This window comes from Cydia pomonella, unplaced genomic scaffold (assembly GCF_033807575.1).
Source record: "Cydia pomonella isolate Wapato2018A unplaced genomic scaffold, ilCydPomo1 PGA_scaffold_167, whole genome shotgun sequence".
NCBI classification, from domain to species: domain Eukaryota; kingdom Metazoa; phylum Arthropoda; class Insecta; order Lepidoptera; family Tortricidae; genus Cydia; species Cydia pomonella.
In genome coordinates, this window is record NW_026907809.1 from 410,758 (window position 1) to 433,218 (window position 22,461).

A 22,461-nucleotide genomic window follows, 5' to 3' on the forward strand; every position below is an offset into this window, starting at 1 on the left:
TTTATGAATATTGTCATACTAATATTTTATTATTTTTGCATTGATTAGTTGATCATGTCCGCAGAGACACAAGTATATGGATAAAGTTTGTCAATCGTGTTTTTTATCCTGTCTCAAGGTTTTTGTTAAAGGTAAAATAAAAGATAATGTAATGTATATACTTTATTAAATAAACTACTTAATTATACCTTAATGACTGGTTATTCGTCGTCGGACGAAGAGTCGCTGCTATCCGAGCTGGAGCTGGAGCTCGACGTAGCTGCGTCTCTCTCCCTCATTGGTGTTCCAGTCTTAGCCCTGAAATTAATACGATCCTGACTACTTAAGTCTTTATAAGCCTTATAAAGGGTAACCTGACTTTGGAATCGTTTAGTGACTTTCACTGCTCACTTAGGGAGCCTGGCGTCCGCTCGGCAACTCTATCGCTAGTATTGGTATATGCACTAGTTTCTACGAAAGCGACTGCCATCTGACCTTCCATCCCAGAGAAACTAGGCCTTATTGGGATTAGTCCGGTTTCCTTTCCTCACGATGTTATTATTGTTTAATATCAAATGATATTTCGTATACACGGTGTTTTTTTAAAGTCCGTTAATTTCAAGGGAGTGAGTTACTTAATTTAAGCTCAGGAATGCAGAGACTATCCACAAGAGACATGTCTAAACGTTACAATGACTGTAAAGTAATTCCCGGAGAAGCCATCACAGCTCAACATAGGCTTTTAGTAGCTGTGCTAAATTTGCCTCATCCCATTAAAACCCATCCAGACAAAACTAAAAGAATCAAATGGAAAGAAATACATAGTCCTAAAGGTACAATTCTTATTGAAGCAATAGAGGATTATCTTAAAAGCGACCTTTGTAAAAATAAAAATGTCAATACTATGTGGAATAACTTCGAAAACTTTTGCCAAATGAAAGCACAACAAACCCTTGGAGTATCAAAAGGGGGATTAGCCACGAACAAAGATACAACTTGGTGGAACAACGGTGTTAAGGATATTATAAAAGCTAAAAGAGACGCCTTTAAAGTTTGGCAAAAGTACGGACTCGAAGAAGATCACATGGAATATAGGAAAATTAAATCAATAGCTAAAGCCGCTGCCGCCCAGTCTAGAGCCGCCTCCAGACAAAGTTTCTATGACAGACTCGAGAACGCAGAAAACGAGAACGACATCTACAAGATAGCTAGACAGAGGCATAGATCAACCTTAGATATCCAACGTAACAAATACATAAAGAACAAGCTAGGACATCTACTGACATCCAATGATGCTATAAATAACCGATGGAAAGAGTACTTTGAAGAATTGCTTAATGAGGAGTTCCCGAGTGAGAGCCTGCCACACTTGCCACCGGTATATGGGCCAATCAATTATATTCAGCCCGATGAAATAAAAAAGGCCATCAGTAATATGAAATGTCATAAAGCCATGGGACCTGACAATATCCCGGCTGACCTATGGAAAAAGCTTGGCACCACTGCCATTCCGTGGCTTATGGAACTTTTCAATAAAATATGTATGGAAGGCACAATCCCCGACTCCTGGCGCTCTAGCTTTCTTTCCCCAATCTACAAGAACAAAGGGGACGTCTCACAGTGTAACAACTACAGAGCGATAAAACTCACATCACATACGCTCAAAATGTGGGAGCGGATAATAGGTTCACGTATTGCGGCGATGTCCAAGATAACCGAAAACCAGTTAGGATTTACAGCGGGAAAGTCTACTACAGAAGCCATCCAAACTATTCGGATACTTATGGAGAAACATCGCTGTAATCAAGAAAACTTGTACCTCCTTTTTATCGATCTCGAGAAAGCGTTTGACCGAGTTCCCAGAAAGTTGGTCTGGCAGTCCCTACGCGCTCAAGGTACCCCTGAAGCGTATATCACTTTAGTTCAGGATATGTATAATAGGATCTTCACACAAATCAAAAGCCCAGCTGGATTGAGTGGCCCATTTCAGGTTGGAGTAGGCGTACATCAAGGGTCAGCACTTAGCCCGCTGCTCTTCAATCTGTCAATGGACTACATAACACGCAGTATCCAGGCGCCAACTCCGTGGTGCATACTATATGCAGATGATATTGTGCTGATCACCAAACGCGCCTCTGAACTGCAGGAATCTCTAAACAAGTGGCTTAAAGAGATCGAGCGTCACGGTTTGCGCATCAGTAGAACGAAGACTGAGTATATGGAGTGTGACTATGAAGGAACGGAAGATACCAACTGTGACATACTCATAGAAGATAAGGTATTGCCGAAAGCATCGCACTTCAAATACCTCGGCTCAGTTGTGACGGCAAACGCAAACGTAGACAATGATGTCACCCATCGAGTGAATTCAGCATGGCTAAAGTGGAGATCTTTGTCCGGCGTTCTGTGCGACCCCAAAATGCCAATAAAGACAAAAGGAAAAATATATAAGACCGCCGTTAGACCTGCAATGATGTATGGAGCAGAATGCTGGACCGCTAAGAAAGTGCATGAACAAAAACTCCACGTGGCGGAAATGAAAATGCTTAGGTGGGCTGGCGGTGTCACGCGACTCGATAAGGTTCGCAATGAATATGTACGCGGCTCGTTCAAGGTAGCGGCTATTACCGAAAAACTCAAAGAGAGTAGAATGAGGTGGTATGGTCACGTTTTGCGAAGGGACGAAAACTACACAGTGAGGAAGGCTATGAACATCCCAAGCAACCCCAAAGGAAGAGGCAGAAGACCAGCAACCTGGTGGTCCTATGTCGAAAGAGAGATGAGGACACAAAACTTGACCACGCGGACAACCCAGGATAGACTGTCCTGGCGCCGACGTACGAGGAGGCCCGACCCCAGCTGAACTGGGAAATGGGATGGACAAAGAAAGAAGCTCAGGAATGCAGAGCTTGTTATGTAACTTTCTCAAAGAAACCGGTATTCTAATTAACAACATTTTGGAGATAATCGATGATTTATTTTTATCTGATTCGGTCCCCACGAGCTTGTACACTTGCCTGCTCTATGAGTTTATACATTTGCTACTAAACGCAAATACTAATCTCGGAGTATCGATATTTGAAATGTTATTGATATGTCATAGTTTTCAATTGTTTGATGGATTTAAATAAAAATGTCCGTGTTGCAACAAAGCTATTAATCACTTTTTACGAAAAAAAAAAACAACAAAGCCATTCAGATTCCTCAAATGTAAAAAAACACCGTGTATAATTAAGTTGTGTGTTTCCGCATGAGTACAATCTGAGTCTCTTCAAGGCTAGGGTAAATAGGTATCTCATAGGTAAGCGTGCTCCACCGTAGACCGCATCATCATTATCCTCCATAAAAAAAAGTTTCAAGAAACTCATTGATACGAGTCGGAGATGACCCGATACATTCGGTTTGGGAGGCTTCTTCGGTTCGGTACAATAAGGCGTGCCCTTATTACTGCTATGACTAGGCCACCAACGCTTATTCAACTAATGGCTGGTTAAGTAATTAGATACTCACAGATGGTAAGCTTCAGCGGCGATCGCGGCGGAGGGGTGCAGCGCGGCCAAGCCCTCAGAGTTCTGCAGCAGCTGCAGCACGTCCTCTTGCGGCCGGTTCAGCATCACGGCCAGCGCCTCCACTGACGCCGAGGCCGCCTCTTCGAACCCGCACTCGGCGAGGTATGTTACCGCCATCTATAAGTACTAGTTATTAGAGTATTGTGCGCACGCACGTATCGAAAGATGACACTAAATTTTTGTAATAAAAAACCAGACTGCTCGAATCTGGAGTAGCCCAACTGGGGAAGTACCCCCACCTTACAGAAGACCACATCCATAATAGCATTGATATTTACTCTGTAGGTATGTGTAAGCGTGCAAGTATGATAATAATTTTTTCACGTCAGCAGCTCGAATAAGGGTAATTTGCTGCTTAAAAACAGTGAGCAAAATCGCATTTTTCTCACCGAGTGAAACAAAATAACATTCAAGTGACCTTTAGATTCGAATGTCATTTCAACGTGCGGGGCCTAATACAAGTTCGAAATATTTGGATTCTATTGTCTTTATCCCTTTCACGTCATTAGCAAAAAGAAAGAGACAAAAAAGTGCATACTTAATTTAACAGTTGATTGACGGTTTGTAATAGACCCCCAAAATAAGTCAGACCGCATCGTTCCAAAACACCCTACGAGTCTTCATTCGTAATAAATAATTAATGACGTAAAAGTTTAAAATTTAATAAAAACACCATATTTTATTATACAATCAAAACAATGAACTTATACAAATTTACGCAATTGTTACGCAGTAAATAATTCTACTTAAATACTCTTAACGATCTCTACTATAGTTGACAAATAGTAGTATCCGCAATTCGGACCGGATCTTACAAAGTTTTTTTTTTTTTTACTACTAGTTGTCGATTGAACTGTCAATTGATGTTCGTTAATTCATTATTTTCGTATTATGTTATTGAAATTTCTTTCGTTTTGTTTTATTGCGGTAATTAAAGTTAATTGTTAGAATACCTTCAGGAAACATGAGTGAAATAGTGATCCGTCCGTCTGGATTACATTTTTCAGGTTGTATTTTTTGATGGCTGACTGACGTGAAAATTTTTGTGTACTACACGAGATCAAAATTATTTACATCTCGTGCGCTTTTGAGTCCCTTACTACGCTCAAGATTCTAAATTAGATTCACTCGCTACGCTCGTGAATCTATTATAGAATCTTTCGTTTGCACGAGACTCAAAACAAGCACTCGAAGAAATATCAAACTTTGCTCTCTTGTTGTACAAATAACTATTCACCGCACCAGCTAGTAAAGGCTCTCTTTGTACTTCAAAAACTGATAAGAAAGTTGCATTTTATCCACATGTGTGGCAAAGTAATTTTTACTCATTTTGGCTGATGGAATTGACTCTTAAATGATGATTTTGAATGATAATTAGTAAATATTTAATAATGGTCATTTGGATTTGAGTGGGCATAATCTTGTTTGATGTTTTTCAGTTAGTATATTCCTCGCGTTGGTGACTGGTGTGGTGAAAAATATTGTTTCACTCGGTGGACAAAATTTGTTTCAATCTCGAGCCTTGAAATTTTCGCTACGCTCGCGGTTCAATTTTAGAATCTCTCACTTGCTCGGGTATCAATATTAGCACGAGAGGTTAAACAACAACTTTGCCCCCTTGTAAAACAAATAACTATTGTTCACAAATTGATATGTTAATTATTCCGTTAGGTGTGTTTAAGTATTAGGTACTCAGCTGCTTTGAATACCTTAACTTGAATTTATATTCACTATAATAGTAGATTGTTAAGCAAGGGTGGAACTCCAATAGTTCGAGGGTGAGATGGTTACTTTTACCCGAGTTAAACACTCTACTTTTCATTTCGACTACGAGGAAAGCAAAGAAATGTAGGTTATGACTGGAATTGGCGCCATTTACATTTTGATCGGTTTTTTTTTAAATCATAGACAATCCGATGTTTAATTAGGAACTGTCTGAAACTGCCTTAATGTATACGCGTCTTCAAAAAAGTGAAAGTGAATGAATGAATGAATGTAATGTGACGAAAATATTTTAAACATTCATCGTCATTTATATTGATTTATTAACAAATATTTATGTTTATTTCATATATTTAAATATTAAATACTAGTAGTATAATTTTAAATAATGCAATGCAAATTTCGATAATACTTGGTCTGAAAATACGAAAGCTATTGCGACAGCAGACGCAAAATAGGCGCAAGTCGTCGAGTTGCGGAAAATCGCCCGTATACAATACAATAGGCTACGGAGACTGCTTACCATCAGGCGGGCCGTATGCTTGTTTGCCACTGACGTAGTATAAAAAAAAAACTAGACGGCGCTATATGGCGCCATAAATTTTGTGCAGCACCACGTCCCACATCGGGTCCGACTTGTCCGACACGTTCGAGGACATCGTATTATGTGTTAGGTACTCACAGCAATAACCGCCGGTTTCCCGATAGCGGCAGCCTTCTTCACGGTCTCGGAGAAGATTTCTGGGCGCGCAAGAATGCCGGCCTCCTCGCACCGCAGGCCGTCCAGCACCACGTCCCACATCGGGTCCGACTTGTCCGGCACGTCCGAGCACATAGTATAATGTTACTTACAGCAGACACCGCCGGCTTCCCGACAGCGGCAGCCTTCTTGGCGGTCTCGGTGAAGATCTCGGGGCGCGCGGGTACGCCAGCCGCCTCCTCGCGACGCAGGCCGTCCAGCGTGTCCAGCACCACGTCCCACATCGGGTCCGACTTGTCCGGCACGTCCGAGCACATAGTATAATGTTACTTACAGCAGACACCGCCGGCTTCCCGACAGCGGCAGCCTTCTTGGCGGTCTCGGTGAAGATCTCGGGGCGCGCGGGTACGCCAGCCGCCTCCTCGCGACGCAGGCCGTCCAGCGTGTCCAGCACCACGTCCCACATCGGGTCCGACTTGTCCGGCACGTCCGAGCACATAGTATAATGTTACTTACAGCAGACACCGCCGGCTTCCCGACAGCGGCAGCCTTCTTGGCGGTCTCGGTGAAGATCTCGGGGCGCGCGGGTACGCCAGCCGCCTCCTCGCGACGCAGGCCGTCCAGCGTGTCCAGCACCACGTCCCACATCGGGTCCGACTTGTCCGGCACGTCCGAGCACATAGTATAATGTTACTTACAGCAGACACCGCCGGCTTCCCGACAGCGGCAGCCTTCTTGGCGGTCTCGGTGAAGATCTCGGGGCGCGCGGGTACGCCAGCCGCCTCCTCGCGACGCAGGCCGTCCAGCGTGTCCAGCACCACGTCCCACATCGGGTCCGACTTGTCCGGCACGTCCGAGCACATCTCGATGATGTTGCTGAGCGCTGTGGCTGATAGCCTGTGGGAAATGGAGATAACAAACAAGTCGATTACTCAAGATGACAAGGTTTTGGTGTTCATTTCATAACCTATAAGCAATATTACAATGTAAATAAATCGGCCAAGAGCATATCGGGCCATGCTCAGAGTAGGGTTCCGTAGTTACTCTTCCGTCACAATAAGCTAAACTGGAGTTTAAAGTATAGTAGATTATTAACCAAGGGATGAACTGTGGATGAACTGTACGTCTTTTTACTATGAAGGGGAAACTTTTTGCGATAACTCAAAAACAGCTAAACTGATCATGTCCGCTATAGTTTTCATTTAATGTCTTTCTTAAGCTCTACTTCCACGATTTTTTTCATATTTTTTTGACGTCTGGTTCAAAAGTTAGAGGGGGGAGGACACATTTTTTTTTCTTTCGGAGCGATTATCACCGAATATATTCACTTTACCAAAAAATGTTTGTTGAAGACCCCTATTAGTTGAAAGACCTTTCAAACGATATCCCACACTCTAGGGTTGAAGCAAAAAAAAAAACTTCACCCCCACTTAAAAAAATTTAAAAATGAGATTTTATTCTACGACTTTGTCGGCTTTATTGATTTATATATCCATGCCAAATTTCAGCTTTCTAGCACTAACGACCACGGAGCAAAGCCTCGGACAGACAGACGGACCAAACCATCAAAGATATGGATTGAGTATGTGTAAAATCTAAGACAATTTCGTGCTTCGAATTTGACAGGTTAACGAGATGGAGCCGTACACACCTCCATACATTTTGCGGTAACTTTGCTTATCAAAAGTTGACGTTTGACAATTGTTTTGGATGTCAAACTAAGGGGTACTTTTTTCTTACCTCTCTATTACAATCAATTATCTTTTACCATATTAGGTATGAGTATGAGTAGGTTAAAGTTATCTCGATAGAAAAAAAATCATTAAAAAATAGAAAAGAAAGAAAATAATTTAAAACGAAAAATAAAAGGTTTTTTTTTTTAAAGCAATTTAATTTGTTCTGAGACGACTAAAATCACGAAAATATGTCTTATTTTCATTTAGTTTCAATTGTATATTGTTCGTAACGGGCTATAAAAAAAATGAAAATGATTTTCTGTAGACTTATAAACAAAACTGTTTACATAAACGAAAAAATACTGTTAATAAAGTTGTTGCAAGTTCTTTTGAGATTCTTGTATTTCATATTTTTTATTTCTTGAAACATTTGTTTTTCTTAGACTAGAGTCGAAACAAGAAACTCTGCGAAAACGTGTTGTACATTTAAAAAAATCTAACTTAAACATGGGAAAAGGGACACACAGTGGGTCATTTTAGTACAGAAAAAGTACCAGTTTCTACTATATATATATATAATTCTTGCATCCTTGACTATAAATCGCAAAAGTGGTAGTGGCTGGCCAGCGAAGATAACCAAGGCAAGCCTGAATTGACTCCAAAGCACTTTTAATTATATGAATTCCATGAGCCAACGAGATGTATATTTGTCGATCATTAAAAAAGATAGCCAGACCTATCTTAATGCTACTAGAAGATAAGAGCCCGGAATACACTGATCAGTAAAAATCGACCATAATGGTCTCAGTGTCGCTAGATAACTCGAAATTGCAAAGGGAAATCATTCAGTTTGGATGATAAAAGTTAATTTCCTTTAAAAAAACTGATATACCTGGAAATGGTTGATACTATACTAGCAATAATTCTACAATACCAGGAAATATCAAATACATGTATCATGGACAAGTTTGAGCAGACATACATTACAATTCTAGGACTCCGATAACATACAATTTGTATGTAAGTAAGTCCGAAATTCCTCAAACCTTCAACAATGTCGGCTGATTGATAGTTTTTTTGGATGTTTGAGTAGTTGAGTGTCTAAAAATAATTGGAGAGCTGAAAATTGTGCCCAAGTAATAAAAATGACTAAGACTTGTGTTCCGAAAATGGACAAAAATGATGTCCAAAGGTCTTATTCGAACTTTATATCTAAACTACGTGAAAAAGCTGACCACGGGCCCTATTCTAACATCAATAAATGTTATTGTAAATAATTATCATGTATATATATTGCCTAATAATAACAAAGTATCGTAAACAGTTATATGAGTATTTTTTCACAGCTCTGAAATAATTCTCATACCTTTGTTATCACCCGTTATGTCCAGAGACTAGTCAATATTCAAGACGGACAACCTGGAGGTTTAGCTTTATAAATGTAAAATCTGTCACATTTTACACGCAACACACACAAGCATTTTAGGCATATTTTTAAGTAATGACTCCATCTAATTTCAATTTTTTTAGTCAAGCTCAAAATGCTTTAGTCATGCTTTAAATCTACGTCTGTGACGGTCAGTCAAGTCCAATTATGCGTTATGAAATTATAAATAGCAGTAGCAAAGTAGGGTGGCAGTTTTCATTTGCAAATAACTCGCTTTCAGAGTATGAGAAATGATATAGTATAGAGTCTGTTCGGAAAGAGAAGAGTTGTGGAATGTATTAGGCCCCATACATTCCACGACTCTTCTCTTTCCGCACAGACTCTATTGTGTGTGAGTCGTGAGTACTTACTTCTGTACGGGTGAGCGCATCTCCTTGCCTTCCCGCTGCTCTTCGGCTAGTTTGCCGAACTTGACCACGTCCGCTGCTGCCGCTCGCATCTGAGCCTTCACTTCGTCTTCTAAACATGCGAGTAATTTGTACTTTATTATACAGTAACAGTTTTCGCATTTATTATTACTTATAATCGACTCATCGAAGCGAGTTACATGTGGTGCACTGTCATGGGGAAGCAACGGAAGGCTCTGAAGAAACAACACAGATATGGGTAGACGATTATTATGATATTTTAGGCTATTTGACCGAGCGAAAGCGAAGGTGTCTATTCCAGCTTGGGCAAATATGCTTTCATACGTCCGGCTGTTCTCCTGTACACATCGCATTTCTCAATCGATTCTCGTAAAAATTTGGTGAGAAAGTTCGATAATTATGTTGTTTTGTCGATTACCCTGGTAGTGGTAGCAGCCATGGCATCCAGCAGACGTCCCAGCCAGAATACCATGAGATGCGGCCAGACGCTAGCCGGCGTCCGCCTCTAGCGATATCTGTTAGTATGGATGGTACCCTGGTATTGGTAGCAGGCCATTGCATCCAGCAGGCGCCTCAACCCGAACACCACGCGATGCGACCAGACGCCAGCCGGCATCCACCTCTAGCGATATCTGTTAGTATATATGGTACCCTGGTATTGGTAGCAGGCCATGACATCCAGCAGACGCCTCAGCCCGAACACCACGCGATGCGACCAGACGCCAGTCAGCGTTCACCTCTAGCGATATCTGTTAGTATGGACGGTATCCTGGTAGTGGTAGCAGGCCATGGTATCCAGCAGGCGCTTCAGCCCTTACACCACGAGTTGCGTCCACACGCCAGCCGACGCCCACCTCTAGCGATATTTGTTTGAATGGACGATACCTTGGTAGTGGTAGCAGTTGGCCATGGCGTCCAGCAGGCGCTCGACGAGCTTGGCGCGCTTCGCGAGCCCGAACACCACGAGCTGCGACCACACTCCCGCCAGCCGACCGCCCGCGCCGCCCACCTCTAGCGTTTTTATTATCTGTTGCCAAATTACAAGGGTTTCATATTCCAAGGGTACAATATAGTAGTAAATCTGCCGTCCGGGATCATGTGGTCCACGTGGATCAGGAGGTCACGACTCTCAGCACTGAGGAGAACGAAGCAAGGAGGAGGTTAGTTACGACTAAGAATCTGACCGATTAGTCGGCACAATAGGCCGGCTACACATGACTACAAATGAGACCGTAGAGTCGGATTTCTTGACTAGTCAGTACATCCCTAGACTTTAATAGTCAAAATAACTTAACCGCCGCCATAAAATCGAAGATGCGCTATCATTTTATGCAAGCTTTCATTTAGTTTCATCTCTCTCGTTGTTTGTCTGTAATCAAATCTTGCCAGCTAAATTTGACTCACATCCCGGTTTCCGATGAAGCTGATAATTTGCACAAATACGAGTATATGTAAGTCGGGTGTGTGCAATATTATGGTACCATAAAGCTCATCTGATGATGGAGACATGATGTAGCCATAGGAACTCTGTGATAAAACAACGTAGCCTAATTGTGTTTGGGGTTGTTAGAAATGTCTCTATGAGTATTAGTTGCCTGTGGAAAGAAAAGTACAGTTAGCAAAAAAGGATTTTTAGCGTTATTTCAACGGAACTTAATCGCGTATAATTAATTAATTAAGCTTTAAAATTACCTCCGACGTTTCGAAAACGACATTGTTTTCCTGGTCGCAGAAAAAAGACTACAGTTGACATCTTTTAGGAGTACATCAGTGAGTAGAAATTACACTCGCAAAAATTCTATCGCAATTATATTCGTACGCAATCAGTTTTACTTCCGGACTAAAATATAGTTCCAATTCTGAATTGATAAATCCATGAAATCAGAAAATTGTCCCCAAAAAATGTGACGGAGGGTAGCTTTTTGTATGAAATGAAATTTAGTTTTTAAATTTTTCTCATGGCGAATGTAATTTACATCTAAAAAGACATGCAACAGGACTCGTCTTTTTTATTTATTTAATAAAATACAGAAATACACGCGTGACAGAGTGGTCCAAAACATCACAACGAAAACCAATTCGATCCGTTTATAAACCAACCTCTTCCATAACGGACGGCTCCGGGACGTAAACGTTAGGAACTAACGTATCTAGTAACGCTGTAGTTCTCTCGAATGCTGCGTGCCTGAGGAAAGGAACATGTTATTAATAAACAGTTAAATCTAAAAGCCACAGAAACCGGTAGTTAATGAATTAATTTATATACTTTTGCAAAAGAGAGGTATGGGCATTGTGAATGTCATCTCGCTTTGTGTGGTAGGGCACAACCAGTGGATGTCATTCCAGATCTAGAGCAGAGCCCAACTGGAGAAGTACCTCCACCTTACTGAAAACAGCAGCCAAATAACACTAGACCTTACTCATAGTGTTTTCCTGCCGGTGAGTAAGGTTGCCAGAGCTCAACGAGGGGGGGGGGGGGGGGGCGGGTTTAGGGTCGGCAACGCGCATGTAACTCCTCTGGAGTTACAGGCGTACACAGGCTACGGAGACTGCTTACCATCAGACGGGCCGTATGCTTGTTTGCCACCGACGTAGTATAAAAAAAAGTGGTAAATATTTCAAATACGTAAATTTTAAGTGTTCAAAATTCTACATTAAACGACTTTTCTAGTCCTATTTTATAAAATTAAAATGTTTACAATCTTAAAGTTGTACCTGTTGTTTAGTAAATTAAAACCCCGATTAAATATAACATGCACTTCGAAAACTATTAACAATGACAACTGCAACCTTTGCTATTAATACAAAAAAAGGAGAATGCGACCTTAAGTGTACAATATGTATAGAAAAACCTCTGAAAATAACATAAGCGGCACTAAGGCACAGAAGAAGCAAAGAGAATTTGAATCCGATGCGCCATACCTATGATCTATTAGACGACGCCAGTTTTTGATATTTAACAAATTTAATACATACCAGGGAAAGAAAAAGGATGAAAGGAAAATGGCATTCTAAAAGTTTTAATCATGTGTCGAAAGATAGCAGAAAATTTACTGTGGCTGCAAAAATCCCTTTCTTTGGAAATAGTATTACCGTACAGAAAAGAAACTTCCTACAAAACCGAAGTTTGACAGCGATTCAGGGACGAATCGTGCTGTCCCTTTCTAATGTATGGCATTCCCTTTCGGCTATTTAAGGTTGTCAAAAATTCAAGCAATAATCTGATCTGTGGTTGTGCACGCAAAGGGACGTCAAGTGCCAACCCTAATAATTGCTAGTAGCAATGCTGAGTCGAACGCAGCCGAGCATGCCCGAAAGGACCCCCCCTGACTCCTTAGTCCTGGGCTGGGACCTTTCCCATTTACCGACACCGACACACACGACATGTTGTGACATGTTTACCTGCAGGCGACGGTAACGAAGTGTCTGTAGTAAATGCTCTCTTTGTAGGCGTCGCCGACCAGTTTATAGTTGTCTCCCTTCATCAGGAGTGCGTGCACTCTCTCTGCCATATTTATGTCCTGGAATCGAAATTAAACTTTCGTGAGAAATATTCTAAAATATTTAGATACCACTGTTACACCAAAAATAATTTGAAATAGAGGTGGATTTGTAAAGAAAATTTTGTAGCATGGCAGTAAATTTACTGCCAGCATCTTTCAACACATTATTAAGACTTTTAGAACGCCGCCGTTTGACTTTGATCCTTATTCTTTCACTGATATGTGTTAACTTTGTTAAATATTTAAAAAGTGGCGCCATCTTACCGGGCATCGGCTAAATGTTGTGGAGCATCGCTCGAAACGATACCGCCATACCTTTGGCCTTTGATCTATTGGATGGTGCCACTTTTTGGTCGTTAACACATGTCAGTGAAAGAATAAGGATCAAAGTCAAATGGTGTTCTAAAAGTTTTAATCATGTGTCGAAAGATTGCAGTAATTTTACTGCGGCTAAAAAGTTTTTTTTTGTCAATCCACCTCTATTTCTAATTCTATTTGGTTACACCCACTTGAATTTTTCGTCGCTATTGGCGAAATTTTTCGAACCCATGGGGGGTCCTTCTTCAGGCTTGAGTGTTCGCGACGGCTGCACTCCGTGAATTACGCGCCGCCACATGTCGCCAATAGCGACGAAAAATTCAAATGAGTGTAACCGTGGTATCTAAATATGTCCTGGAATCAATTATTATTATAATTCCAAGCTTTTATTTAACTAGTCCCAGTAACTGACCTTTAGGCCAATTCCAACGTGCACTGACGAATAATATCTAAATGATGTCATTAATTATCGTGCGTCTCGCATCGCCAATACATACATGGACAAGTAAGAGCGAAATGCACGATAACTAAATGACATCATTTAGATTGACTTACTTATGAAAGCCTAATAAAGAGGTGCAATGTCACAGTAAGCTAAAATCGAGCTGATAATGTGTTGGCGACCTAAGCCAAAGCTGGCCATGGGGACTAGACGATAAAACAATGCAACCTCGATGACTTTATTAAAATCGTACAAACTTTAATAACAAAGAGGTTGGGGTCCCTGTTCTGGCTCATACCTGATCCAGCAAATATTACTGGCAATACAGCGCGGTAATTTAATGCGGCCAGTATTTTTGGAACTTTTGCGCCAGCTACGTTTCGCCCCGGGGATTAACGTCAAGGCGTAGGTAGTGTTAGGGTTTCGGACAAAGCTTGCAGATTTAATCTTGTACATTCTTGACGAAGCCTGTGGTGGATTATCACTGGTGTAGATTGGACGAAGTTTGTTGCGGATTCCGTTTAGTACTGGGCTTTTGACGAAGCCTGCGCTGTGGTTTTAGATGGTGGTTGTGTTTTAGTATTGATAACTGATTGTGAGGCTTGCTTGTGTCAAGCTCAAGCCTTACGATCGGTGTCGATGGGCACAACAATATTGGCACGGACCGGACTATCAGACGAGGATCGCCCGCTATTATTGCGTCTGAGTGTGATTTACCTGAGCTATGCCTATTTTTATGTATTAAACCCATTATTTAATGATGTCTGGTGATTTCTCCTTTAACTGTACTCCAGTTATTACCTGCAAGTGATCGTTGCAGACGCCCATAGCCGTAATGAAGAAGTTCGTATCTGTGGCTTCTTTGGCATCCAAACTCTCCCTCTTCTCCAAGTCATTCAGAATCAGCGACAGTATATCGGTCCGAGGTCCACCTGTAAAAACGTAGGTAGTTCACTATAAGGGTTAGCTACTCGCATGTGACAATTGAAAAAGATTGAGATATCAACTTTTTTTTAATAAATAAACATTATGAACACCCTTAAACAAATTGACTAAATCCCACAATAAGCACGACAACGATATAAATAAAATAAAAATAATATAAGTATAGTCGTTCGATTTGAATCTGGCCCGAAGTGGCTAATCTTTTGTCTATTGTTAACTAAAACCGCGCGTGCCACTACCTGCAAAAAAGGGTCGTATAATTCTAATGCTCTTCGATAACGCGCCTTTGTTACGCATATCGAGGACACATTTTAGACTGGTTTGGTAGCGTTCGACTTGCCGGCACTCAGTAACCGTATAGGGACCACACAAGAACTCGAAAGTTATTTTTCCATTTGTTCATTTTAAATCTTATTTCAATTACCATAGGAGTTGTAATTAAATGACCGGTTAAAGTGACCGGGCCCTTTTTTTTGCAGGTAGTGGCACGCGCCGTTTTAGTTAACAATAGACAAAGGATAAGCCGTTGGGGGCCAGCTACAAATCTAACGACTATACTTAAATACATAGAAAACACCCATGACTCAGGAACAAATATTTGTGCTCATCATACAAATAAATGCCCTTACCAGGATTCAACCCGGGACTATCGGCTTCATTACCCACTAAGTCAGAGCGGTCGTCAAATATGTCGTTATTATACTTAAGGAAGGTGTAAGAAAGCACTTGAGTTAATTGCACTGAGGTTTTAAAAATGGTAGAGGCTTGGTACGAAGAGTGGGGAAGTAGGTTATCTACATACAAACGCACCGCGCGCGGCTTGTATGTGTGCGCCATCGTATCTTTACGTCGCCTCACGCACACTCAAACAAAATCTCGACCCGTTTCTCAGTGCGCCAGTCGGGGCCTTTGTTGAGTGTGCGTGCGCACACATACAAGCCGCGCGCGGTGCGTTTGTATGAAGATAACCTACTTCCTTTGTACTAAGGTAGAGGCGCTTTGCAAACAATTTTTTTTGTCAAAAATGACCGTTTTTCCAAAATCTATAAATGTCAATCGGCATTAATTAAAAAGCTAGGCAATATCACCAAAGACCAATTTCGCGTAACAGCTACTAGCTACTAACAGTATTAAGTAGTAGTCCTTAATGTATAATTTTAAAAAAATCACCATGAATAGTCGTGAGAATTCTTACGTTCTTTACAAAACAGGCACAGCAGATAATAATATGCCGACAAGCCCGGCTGGATGTCCAGCTTGTGGAACTCGGCGATGACTTGCAGAGCCAGGTGCTGCAGAGCCTTGCCCGCGCCCCACGCGGAGATGGACCGCAGGCAAGAGCTCAGGGTCTGCTGGTTCGGGGATATACCCTGCAGGACAATAGTGGGTCAATATTTTTTTCTTGTCTTTCGTTATTCTCCTCTGGGTCACTTTTTGAACACTGCGGTGGCAGCATGATTGCATTTTTATCGCTTGTCACTATGTCTGTCACTTTCGCTCTTACATACTTGTTAGAACGTGACAGGCTATAAAATGCGACCGTGCTACAGCCGTAGGTCTTGTGGCACCCATTTAAATTAAGAATGATTTTATGTGGTAGTGGTATTTACTTGAGTCCATTCCATAAAGTTAAACGTGATGCACCAGTTTCTCAAACGAACTGTGCTTACTGTGTTTATCCTTCCCTGCCTGACAGAACATTTTATCATGGTGATGTGCAATTATAATAAGTGAGGTAGATATGGCCTAAATTGTTGAGAAAAGTCAATAGATACATCGTAAATTCTGAGAATCTGCTTCCATAGGACACGTGCAAGCACAGTTTGGATGCGCTTCGCACTTGTCGAAACGAGGCGGGCGCTATTTTGATGACGTCACTACGCAGGAAACTTTTTGCTATACAGTCTCCCTTTAGTTTTGGGGGTTCGATAGGTACCATCTCCAACAACATGGTAAAAGTTGTTGAGTAGCTCTTGGATGCTTACGGCTCCAGAAGCGTAATAAAAATATCGTTGACATTTGTATATCTTGCTTTAGATCAGAGAAGGGTCTAAATGCAAATGGAGCATAAGGACGCTTTTCTGGTGGAAAGCCACATATCGTCGTACTATATTGACTAGAAAGCGTTACCTGTTCAGCCATCTGCCTCAGCAGATCTTTCAGAGCGTCCATTCGGAGAGCAGCGCCCTCTTTGAGGAATCCGATACAACTCAACAAAGAGTTGAACACATCAGTAGAAAGTGGAATGCCTTTCTCCAGCGCTTCTTGATATAACATGTGAGCTCTTTCGGCCTACGGAAGAAGATTTTAGTTGATATTTACATACATAACACAGAAAAACATAATTATATCTAAACTAAGTAGTTTTGCCGTGTTTGATAACCGATAGGACCTCGTCAGTTAAATGAAATGATAAACCTAAATATCATGATATCTCAAGATGTAAAATTGAATAAGAAAACTGTACTGAATCGATCACTTATCAAAATAATGTACGTTGTAATAGTACTAATAGACGTACGTACCGAATCAACACCTTGGTGCGGTCCGTGGCATGTTCGATTGTGTGGAAGGCAGTTCGCTGTATGTCCGGTAAGGACGCAGATAAGGGTTAAAGCGCAAAAGAGATATGTGAACTGGATGAAGGTCGCGATTCGGGAAGATTGTCTATTAGACAGTATTTTCAAGCAACCAATGGTACCTGCGCTAGAGTGATCTATATAAACATACGTAGGTCACTAGACAAATATGAAACAATGAGGTGGCCTATCACATATATTTTTAAAACTATATTTCCATAGACAATGTTTGGGCGGAAAACATTAATTTTATTTTTAAATTTACATTTAAAAAAATAGATCTAAACTTTTAAAACGTCGGCGTGGGCTAAGGGCGATTTGCGCATATTTTATACAACATTTTCATTTTATATAAAGTTAAGATTTTTTAACAAGTACCTAAATTAAAAAATAAAGTAAATGTTTTCTAGCCAATCATTGTCTATGGAAATATAGTTTTAAAGTATATGTGATAGCCTGATAGGCCACCTGTTAGTTTCATATTTTGTCTATTGAAAAACTTATCTAGTGACCTATGTATTTACTGGTTTTATAATTGTCTTGGATTATCGTTAGAGGTATGAAGGATTACCTGATAGTATTTTGCCATGCCCTGAATGATGGCACAATATGCCTCTGGGCTTTTGGGTTCCATTGATGTAAAAATTTTGTCCGCCAGGCCACCCAATCTATCGTGAAACACACATTAATTTAATACACAAGGTTTTCAGAACATAATTACAAGGAACATAAAATAATCGTAGTAAGAATTCTCAAATACATAGCCATGCTTCACATGCTTGTATGCATGTTAAACTCTTCTAACACTCATATAATATCAAAGTATGATAATACTAAAAGAAATATAAACACTAATTTGAAAACATGAGATCAGAATCACAAATTGTTTACCCCTGTTTTTCGTATCCAAAGGGAAAATCAATGAGGCGCCATACAGCAAAAAAAGATTGTTATAAACATACAAGTGTTGGTGTAAAAAAAAAAAAACATTTTGTCTACCCTCAAAACTAGGAAAATATTTTACAATAAGGTTCTGTGTCTAATAAAGTCACTAAAATTATGACCATTCAAAGTAAATAATACTTTTAAAAAAATACAGTGGGCACCAGTCTGGCAACACATTTCTTATTTACCTCCATGTAGCAGCTTGTCGTTCTCTGGCATTTGCAGAGAACCACCTCTCTTCTAACCACTCAGTAGAATCCAGCTCCTTCTCGTTGCAAAAACAGAGCAACTGCAAGAAGTCCAGTTTGAGCTCCTCACTCACTGCTTCTGATCCACCAAGCAGTTGGAACACTTTTACAGAATCTTCTAAAAGAGCATTCCTAATTGTATATCTTAAATCTTCTTCTGTTACCTGTAAGGTTATTAGTAAATGATAAACTAATAGTTGTGTAGAACAAAAATGTGTAGAACTAGGACTGTCAACCATCTGGATTTCCATGTTCCATCTGTCCGGTTTGTCTTCAGTTTGAGAGGAAAGAAGGCATTCCGGCAGTGTTTTTAAAAGGATATCAGGGAAAACGAGACGAGAGAAGTGCTGTTGGCCTAGCAGTAAAGCAGACTTTCAATCCGGAGGTCGCGGGTTCAAACCCCGGTTCGTACCAATGAGTTTTTAGGAACTAATATACGAAATATCATTAGGCGGGTCCACACAGAGCGAGCGAGCGTGCTCGTACGTGCGAGGCAATTTCCTCACGAACAAACCGGCCAGTGTAGACGTGCCTCGGCCGAGGCGGCGCGTGCGTTTTCCTTGCCCAAGCACGCCGCCTTGGCCGAGGCACGCCTACAGTGGCCGGTTTGTGCGTGAGGAAATTGCCTCGCGCGTATGCTCGCTCTGTGTGGACCCGGCTATTTGATATTTACCAGTCGCTTTTCGGTGAAGGAAAACATCGTGAGGAAACCGGACTAATCCCAATAAGGCCTAGTTTACCCTTTGGGTTGGAAGGTCAGATAGCAGTCGCTTTCGTAAAAACTAGTGCCTACGCCAATTCTGGGGATTACTTGTCAAGTGGACCCCAGGCTCCCATGAGCCGTGGCAAAAATGCCGGGATAACGCGAGGAAGAAGATCAGGGAAAACAAGACACTATTTTTGTGTCAGGGGTATTGCTACAATTTATTTATTCATGACAATGTTTTCTATGATGACATTTGTCTATATTTTTTATATTTGTTTTCATATAAACTGAAATAGAGATACATTTATTACATACAAACATATGTTTATTTATCTATGAAAATAATAAATTAATAACTTATAACCCTATTTATAGATTTTTGTATGATAAACAATAATTAATATAATACCTTGCTCTCATCTGTGTAAATAGGTTTTGGTGCGAAAGCCTCTATTCTCGGATCAGCATTGAAGTATGGAGTGGTCATCTTGCCTGGGGGGTCCCACTGGCGAGTGGCAAACAGGTCTGAGTGCTGGTCCCGGATCCATGCTGCTGCTTTACGGCCAGCTTCCGCTGACAATGCGTAGGCTCGCTTACGGTAGTTTGACAGTGGGATGAGGTAAGGGTCATCATGGTATCTGATTTATAATTAGTACCATTAAATGTTACATTGTATATTGTTCCACAAGCAAAACTTAGTAAATAAGTAAGTGCTTATAAATGAAGAGCTTTAATGATGCTGATGTACTGTGAACAGTATAAATTGATAACAGTTTTGTCCATTTCTTGGTATGAAATTTTTCAAATTTGTAAATATAATTTGTGGAACTCTTACAATAATTGTAGAAGTAGAAGTAAACTCTTTAACATACAAAAAGCCATAATAAAAGTAACTTACAATTACATTTGTATATTTATTACCTTTTTGAATAGCACAACTATTACATATTACGCATTGTAAACCTTATTGGTATATACATAAATATCATTAGAGCCATGTGCATCTGTAGACATCTTCTTCACAGCCATGCCACTTGCCAGTCTAGTACTTTGCCTATGATGCTAACATTTGGTTTAATTCTGGTAAGGGTATTTGTTATTTCATCATTTTATAGTTAGTTATGAATGGCTCTACATTTAAATATTATATATATTGGGTGATTTTGAAGTAGTGATCTTGAATGTCAAAAATGTATTGAGATGGTTATACTGAACCAAGTTTCCCATGGGACTAACCACAAAATCGCGAATAGTACCAAGCCTTACTGTGGGACTAGGTTGAACAGTGTAACATTGCTCCATAATATTTATTTGTAACAGCTTACTTGTAATGAGCGGCTGTGGGGTCTGGTCCAACAGTGGCTGCTAAGGCTTGTAGAATATCAGTCGGGCCTCTAGGAATACGAGGTGGAGGTGATATCCCGTCACCAGACGTAGTCTGAGGTACCCGCTGACCTTCCACCACCGACGAGTAACGGCACAAACTCGCAAACTTTGACCATTGCCTGAAAATTTTCATACAAAAACGTAAATAAATATGCAGGCAATAAGCATAACCTATAAATGAGAAAGGAATCAGAATATGAGACAAACCTTTGCAGGATTATGTTTGAGTACATTTTGCGTCAATAAAAGTGATTTATTTATACGTTGGTATTACGAACACTTGTATTAAATTAATATTAACCTTCGTAAATTACTTCATAAAATAAGTCATAACTTTGCCGGAGGGAACTGTCAAATTTGACAGCCAACCAATGCACAGTGTTGCCAGGTGTGCGGAAGAGAATTATCGTATTTGAGTGTTCAAATTATCGTACCGTAAAAAAATATTATACGTCAATCAAAAAGACCGTACCCCAAAATATGCTTGCAAAATAAGCTTAAATTTCCAATATATAATCAAAGAAAACAAAACTTCCGTCTAAATTGCGCAAAGTAAGTTTTATATTTTGTGTATTTTTGTGACAGATCCGAACGGCTTACAGAAAATCTTGACTTACACCAAGGAGCCGGATACCCAAAGGTGCTAATTTTAGCCTATTTCTGAGGGAAAGTGTCATATTTTGCTTCTTGCTGATTTTAGATGGCATCGTCCAATTGGCTGAAATTATTCATGCTTTTTGGAACGTACATCGTATCGCAGCCCAAATTATCGTACATATATATAATTATCGTTCGCCTGGCAACGCTGCTAAGGCATGTGCTTTTTAGGGTTCCGTAGCCAAATGGCAAAAAACGGAACCCTTATAGATTCGTTAGATTAATTGGTTTGAACGAGATCTAGTAAGTAGTTTTTTTTAATACGTCATAAATGGTACGGAACCCTTCATGGGCGAGTCCGACTCGCACTTGGCCGCTTTTTTACTTGCTCCGCGTGCAGCGAGTTTTTAAGAGAGATAGAGGGAGTTTTATAGAGGACGTGATCGTTCATACAACAAGAGAAAACGTTTCTTCACTTCTAAACATTTTCCATTATTCATGTTTTTTTTGTAAGATATTGACACAATGAAAAACTATGTTTATAAGTTTTCATTTTTTTTATAATTTGTAAAACAATTATATTTCAAAAAAGCGAAACTTAAATATATATAATATATTATGCTGAACTTGCTGAAGCGATCGACATCAAAATCAAAGTGATTTGTTAAGATTTAGTTACTTAGTGGAAAACGTTTTCTACCGAAATGGAATTTCATAGAAAAAAAATTACCGTTATTTCGTTAAATTCGATAAGCTATTCTTCCCTCTCAACTACTTATCGGCTAGGATGCAGTCGCAGTTAGTTTATCGAAATTACTTAATCCTAAACAATTACCTAAACTAGTTAACAACAATACAAGACATTTTGCGAAATCAAATAAGTAGGTACAATATGTACCTATCCCCGCAAGTCTTACAAGCAATACATACGAGTAGTAGCACACGTAAATCATAAACAAATGATTTTATTTTATATTTTAGTTGAATGCTATTTTGAGCTTTTTTTTTAAAAAAATAATTATTAAAAACCAGTTTTTCACAGATCATGGTGTTTTTGGGTTCTTTCAAGTCAAAATTACTAGCATATTCAATCCTGTTCCTAAAAAAGTCCTAAAAATTTGTATGAAAATTGTCGTTTCCATACGTCACGAGCATACAATTGAAAAAAAAAATCGGTAATTTTTTTATGGTAGGATAGAGAATGCTGTCGATTCTGAGTAAAATGAGCCCAAGAGTGTCCAGATTTGGAAGAATCAGGTTTCAATATTTCTTTTAGAAAACGCTCTTTTATGCATGACTATATATTTTAATTAGTTTCAGAATATCAACTA

General features: G+C 40.1%; 1 protein-coding gene across 1 annotated transcript; it reads right to left on the reverse strand.

The window, feature by feature from the left end:
* Window positions 1–149: 149 nt before the first annotated feature.
* On the reverse strand, window positions 150–20,912 carry LOC133533480 (small ribosomal subunit protein mS39-like). The gene is made up of 15 exons (XM_061872472.1): window positions 20,741–20,912; window positions 20,473–20,652; window positions 19,557–19,785; window positions 18,382–18,605; window positions 17,820–17,916; window positions 16,800–16,961; window positions 15,865–16,039; window positions 14,526–14,656; window positions 12,864–12,982; window positions 11,562–11,646; window positions 10,347–10,488; window positions 9,444–9,552; window positions 6,669–6,867; window positions 3,490–3,665; window positions 150–297 (listed from the first exon to the last, which is right to left on the reverse strand). Exons 1-15 carry the CDS (start codon window positions 20,764–20,766, stop codon window positions 201–203), a joined length of 2,151 nt encoding a protein of 716 aa, XP_061728456.1. The 5' UTR covers window positions 20,767–20,912; the 3' UTR covers window positions 150–200.
* Between the last annotated feature and the right edge of the window lie 1,549 nt (window positions 20,913–22,461).

Bases quoted from the DNA above. Each gene is read 5' to 3' on its own strand.
- LOC133533480 (XM_061872472.1), bottom strand. From the start codon at position 20,766: ATGTACTCAAACATAATCCTGCAAAG. The intron at 19,786-20,472 runs GTAAGCTGTTAC...ATTATAAATCAG, and splicing joins CCCACAGCCGCTCATTACAA to ATACCATGATGACCCTTACC. The intron at 9,553-10,346 runs GTATCGTCCATT...TCGCATGTTTAG, and splicing joins CAACTGCTACCACTACCAAG to AAGACGAAGTGAAGGCTCAG.